Below are 5,974 nucleotides of genomic sequence, written 5' to 3' on the forward strand. Positions count from 1 at the left end.
CACTGTGTGTTAAAGAATTTTAAGGGTTTAATTTAAATTAATTTTTTTTTTTTTAAAAAAAAAAAAAAAAAAAAAAACACAACAAAAAGCACTGAATTTTATTCTTTCCAATTCCACTTCACAATTGCGCACAACTTTGTTTCACAAAATTGCAAAACAACATTATATTTTGTGGTTGTAACAACTATATGTAGAGAAGTTCAAGGGGTATCATTACTTTTGTAAGGCACTTCAAACTTAAGACTTTAAAGTCCATGATGATTTAGAACTAAAACTAAATGTATAAAAACATAATAAGGTTGAATAGAACAGTTTGTGTTTTGCAAGTCCATTGCTTGAGCATCTAGGTCAGCTTCATCACCTTCATTACTGTAACTGCTGACTGATTTAAGCAAACTAACAAAATCCCTGCTATCAAACCGAGCTTCATTAAAATGGCATGCTCCCATGTCAAGGAAGGAGTTGCTAGTGATTAAAGTAGCAAAAACATTTTGATTTTAATTTCCTAAGTAAAACTTAATTCATTTTCCTTCAGCTGGGGATGTTTGCTGCCTTGCATTATGGGTCTTATACCATCACAACGTTTGAATGACTCCTCCAAAGCTATAAAACATAGGTGTAAGAAAAGTCTCCAGGGAAATGGCCAATAAGACAAAGCTCACTAAAATCTAACCCATTGTACAGAAAACATGATTGGATTTGCAACTTTTAAAAGCCACAAAATGAGATCAAATGCACTTTTTTTTTAAGATGATTGAAGTGATACAAGTATCTGTTGAGTACAAGATACTTGCACAAGTATCTATTACTTGATTAAGTAATAGATACTTGAGTAATAGTGTCTATTACTCAAGTATACATACTTGAGTTTCAACCAAGTTGAAAACAAGATTTACAGAAATGTTTCAGCAATTTCCACTTCGGAGTAATTTCAAAACTTTAATTGGGAATTTGGGGAATGAATGGGAAACGACTGGATTTCCAGAAACCCCCTGTGCATGTGATGGAGGACCTGCATAGATACAGTCAAAAGTATTCAAAATTATGCTAGAATAACCCCATATTTGAAATCCCTGCTAATTGCCAATGTTTAACATTTTTAAATATTACTGTTAATAGTTACTTCCCAAAAAATTCCTAATGATTCCCATTGAAAGTTTCCAACTATCCAGACTTGTGCAAGGCCCTTTATCCTTCAGTTTTTTTTAATGATATTCAATAAAAACTGTGTTCTGAAAAAGGTGATTTTTCTAAGACCAATTAGCCAGTATCCTGTGACTCAAAGTATTAGAGCATGGATATGATAAAAACATGACCCGATTTGAGTCACCACAACAACTACAACATAAAAAGTAGGATTTCTGTGGACGGTATGCATAAATTAAACTTCACAACACACACAGATTTCAAGCGACAAAAGCGTTACTTATAATAGAACTCGTATTTCATTATGTGTTGAGTGAGTCCCTGAGATATTGCTGGCTCTCTGTATGGTTTCCACATCAGAATGTGACTTTAGATGCAGTGTTTTTCCAATTCCCATGTCTGACCACAAACACACACTGGAGCAGGTCACTGCGGCATTGACTCATGTACCCAAACACACACACAAAAAAGGTCTGGACGTCACATTCGCCACATGATGGTCATTAATCAGAAAAAATTTCAATATGTTTGGATGAAATAAATAAATCTCACTGTGGACAACTATATAACATCTTTACATATCAGAAATAACAATGTCTCAATTCGAGTCAGGCATTCGTGCTCACATTATTTCTTTTTTTTTTTACAGTAGTTTCAAACAGATTTCAAGGGGTTTCAAAAGGGCAAAAATCTAAATATAAAATGTTTATTTTCTTAGCATGAGCACTCTATGTACTTCAACAAAAGAAAAATAAATCTATCATTTGACAGCTTGTTATAAGTTGCTAAGATGTGTAAAAGAGAAAGAGAGCTCACAGTTAAACTTTTCTTTAAAGAGGTACAAAAAAATTTCCCAATCTTTTTCTGTTTACCATAATCAAGCAAAAATGTTTGGTTTGGTCGACGTGTCTAAATCTTAGAGAAATTTTACATTTATGTTCCAATAATCGACTCAAGCCTTTAAAACCCTGTGTTCAGATCTTAGTTTATCCCACCTGACAGTTGAGTTGTAAATACCTGGTAGTTGTTTTCCTGCGGATGTTATCAGGAAAGTGAGTTAAATACTTGTGGCCAAGACTAACCCTTCTCCTTGCTGCGGGTCTACTGCTCCCCGCTGTGCTCGAGGCTGTCTATGACGCGGCTCAGCCTGATGTTGAGCAGCCTGATCTGAGTGTCCAGGTGGTCGATTTTCTCCTCCAGCGTGCCCGCCCCGCCCCCTCGACGCCAGTACGCTCCAACGGGTCCCGTCATGAAGTACACAGCCATGATGAAGCATAGAGGCAGCACGGCTCGCTCCGGGTCGCCCTCGAACTTCTGCAGGATGTAGAGGCAGGACAGGGCGAAAAGTATGACCCTCGCCAGCCAGAAGAAGCGTCCAAAAACTGCGTGCAGCAGATAAAACACTCCCCCCAGGAACATGGATAGGAACCAGTAGGCCAACAGTACGGCAGCGAGCAGGAGCAAGGCGCGTGCTGGGGAGTTGCTTAGAGACGTGAGGCTGAAGTAGTGGCTGAGGTTTGAAGCTTCACAAAACAGAGAGAGAGAGAGAGACAGGAAGTATATTATTTACATTTTTTTTGTGTCAAATAAAGAAAAAAAAAAGTGCGGCAAGTTCATGACTTACAATCAATTCCCATCACATCAAGCAGATCTGACCAGATCTTCCATATGGTATCCATAAAAGAGTCCACTCCATGGACGAATCGCTCTGTTGCTTTGGAGAAAAACTGAGCAGAAAGAAGAGACAGTGAAGGTTAGGGCAGGTTCATTCCACAAAAACTGATATCAGAGGGCAGATGTACTGGCCATGGAAGTGACCTTACGATAGCATGCAACTTATGGTGATCTAGTCATTTAAACTCATCACGAAAATGTTTCCTTGATATGGCTTCAAAGACGGACAGTCTCTGTTTGAAAAGCCTTAATTGAGTCAACAATTTAAAGTTAGACTTTTATAAAAAAGGAGACCTATTATGCAAAATTCACTTTTTGCCCATCGTTATTCTTCCATTTGGGTCTCAACTGCTTCTAAAAACAGCCGAACTGCTTAAGAAAACACAAACAAGTTTTTTGGAAACATGTTCACATTTTTCAGTGTCTTGAAAATGAATACTTAATAAATTGTACCCTCTGACTGATCATTGCTATTAAAACCTTCTCTTTTTTTTTTTTGCTTCTTCATTTGCCTAGTATCAAGGAAGCACCAGAAACAGTGCTTTTATTGTGATGCACTGTAAAATTGACGTATGCAAAAAGAAAGGCATCGACTTGCAGGCTGCCACACAGGAACACAAGGCTATTGAAAGTAACAATTTGAAAATTACAAAAAAATTTTTGTTACAACTGTTCCTAAGGTACAAAACGCTTTAAATGAGAAGAAGAAGGCTGTGAAAGTGGCGTAAAGTCCCAAACTCTTGTTGGATACAGCAAATGCATTCAACTGGTTACATTTCCATGAGTTTCATAGCCTGCCTTGTCTGGAGCATATTCATACTGTAAAATTATTTAAATCAAGAAAATGTTCTCAGTTGAACAGTACTGATGGGGATGGGTTTAACACTTTCAAGACAATATCCCAAACTCTTTACTAGCAATGTTCTTTAAAATGTTATATTAACTTTAACCAAATATATGTCTTTTGCACTTAGGACTTTAAATCTCCAACAGTCTTCTTAAATATAATCTTACTGACAAAAAACAAATCTTGTAAAGACTTTCACACTGCCTGAACAATCACCACGTGGTACGAGCAAGTGGGAGAATACTGTAGTTGTCACATGATTTCTATCTTAGTCCTGATTTGTTGAATTGATCGTGCTACAACCTGTCTACAGTACGAAAACCCCCCCCGGCACAGATCGCGAATGACGTCACACTTTCTCATTAATATTCATAAGCCTGCTCTGTTCTAAATATAGCATTTTGACGTCATTCGCTATCAGGGTCTTTTTCCCCTCTGTAGGCTGGATAAAAATAAAATGAAATAAAAAATAACGTGGACTGCATCCGTAGCCATTTTTCTATCTTGAATAAAAGCAAGTATATCACATGCTATGGATGTTTTGCTAGCATTTCTGTGCCACTGCTGTGATACTGTGAAACGTTCCGCAATGTTAACATATGGTAAGCACACCACGCAGGCTAATGTCCACAAATGTAAAATAATTACATTTCCATTGCGTTCATTTGTGTTGATGATTATCACGTGACCACCGTAACATGGGAAGCAAACAGGTACTTTGCTTTGGCGGCTAAACGCAGGAACTGTGCAGCTTTTCAAAATGCAGGAAGTGCATCTGGACCAATGAGAGCACACAGGGAAGCTCAGAATGTCCTTCACATGAGGACTTATCTATGAAATGACAGAGGACGCTTTCAAAGACTGATACAGTTAAGGGCCTTCGATGTAATGAATGAATTCGCAGGTTAGAGATGATCTTGCGACCTTGAAACAAAACTGCAATGACACACACATATAACTTACATATAAAACAAAGCGTTTAGACTGGGGTCCTCAACAGGCGAAAAATCATTGGATTAATACTAATATTTCAAAATGGCATCCATGATAAATTGACCAGGCCGACCCCGCTTTTTTTCTTATTTCCTGTTCATCATGTGTGGACTGCAAGCAGCTGGCCAGCTCATAATTGGTGTCTATGCTCCTCCGCTCACCTTGTACAGGGCTCTGATGTTATCCTCTCCGAACACGCTGCTCAGAGTCTGGTAGATCCCGTTAGCTGCCCGTCTGAAGCTGTTCTGGTTGCTGCTGCCGCTCCTGCCCCTGCCCGCTTCGGCTGTGCACAGAAGAGAGGCGGAAAGCACCAAGAAAATCACAAAAATCCTGCTCTCCTTCATGGCAGCAAGCGTCCAGAGGTGTCAAGTACAAGTTAGTATCAAAATGTTTCAATTAAAACCCGAGGTAAAAACAACAGCTAGCTGCCGATAGTGGACACCTTGCTAGGGAGACGCTCGCTGTGATGGTGGTGATAGCGCTGTTACATTCAGGGTGCCTCGGAAAAAGGTGTTGTGCTCCAAATCCAGAGGGGAAAGTACAGTTAATAGCGCAGGTGTAATGCTTCTTCTGTTGTTTGTCAAAAACAAATGTTCTTTTATATAAATTTACAAGTTTTACAACATGCATATAATACATGTAAACATGTATAATAAGTAACATGTTATACACTTGTGTGATGTTATCATAGACATTTTGTAAAAACAGCTTTATGATATACTCTTAAAATGATAAACATGTTAATTAGATATATTTTTTAAAAATATACTAATTCCTAAAAGCAAATATGTGCATAAAGAAAAATAGTTATTCCTGGAGATATTATATTTCCTATATTTTTTAATGCAACAACTCTCTTCGCCTCAAAATGGGGTAGATTGAGATTAACTACAGTTTGCTGCTGCCCTCTGCTGATCAACGAGTGGTACTTCTAGTAGTGCTATTCAACGGTACATTTAGAAACTACAGACTGTTTATTGGTAGGTATGCAGCCATTTAGAATGTTTCTGCAGAAGCATTTTAAATGAGAGGTAAAATATTTACAAGATACAGGTGAATAAGTCCTTTTGCCATGCAAAAGTATTCCTATTGTTGAACTTCAGGATCAGTAGTTTTTCCCAACGTGTCACATTACAACAAATCTCGATGTATTTTTGTAAAATTTTATGTGACGCAATGGGGAATCTGCAAAATCTGACTCAAATGTTTCAGATGGCTCAAACTAAAAAGATAAAACAAGAGACAGACAAATGAAAAAAAACAACAACAAATAAACAAAATCAGTTGAGATTTTTAATTAAAATATAGTTTTAA

General features: G+C 37.6%; 1 protein-coding gene across 1 annotated transcript; it reads right to left on the reverse strand.

The window, feature by feature from the left end:
- Positions 1-1,620: 1,620 nt before the first annotated feature.
- Positions 1,621-5,160, reverse strand: bri3bp (bri3 binding protein). Its single transcript, XM_015058565.1, has 3 exons — positions 4,822-5,160; positions 2,771-2,873; positions 1,621-2,669 (listed from the first exon to the last, which is right to left on the reverse strand). The coding sequence occupies exons 1-3, from the start codon at positions 5,002-5,004 to the stop codon at positions 2,248-2,250; spliced, it is 708 nt and encodes a 235-aa protein (XP_014914051.1). The 5' UTR covers positions 5,005-5,160; the 3' UTR covers positions 1,621-2,247.
- Positions 5,161-5,974: the final 814 nt, after the last annotated feature.

This window comes from Poecilia latipinna, unplaced genomic scaffold, assembly GCF_001443285.1.
Source record: "Poecilia latipinna isolate Pla-1442-1.1 unplaced genomic scaffold, P_latipinna-1.0 Scaffold1551, whole genome shotgun sequence".
In the NCBI taxonomy this organism is placed as follows: domain Eukaryota; kingdom Metazoa; phylum Chordata; class Actinopteri; order Cyprinodontiformes; family Poeciliidae; genus Poecilia; species Poecilia latipinna.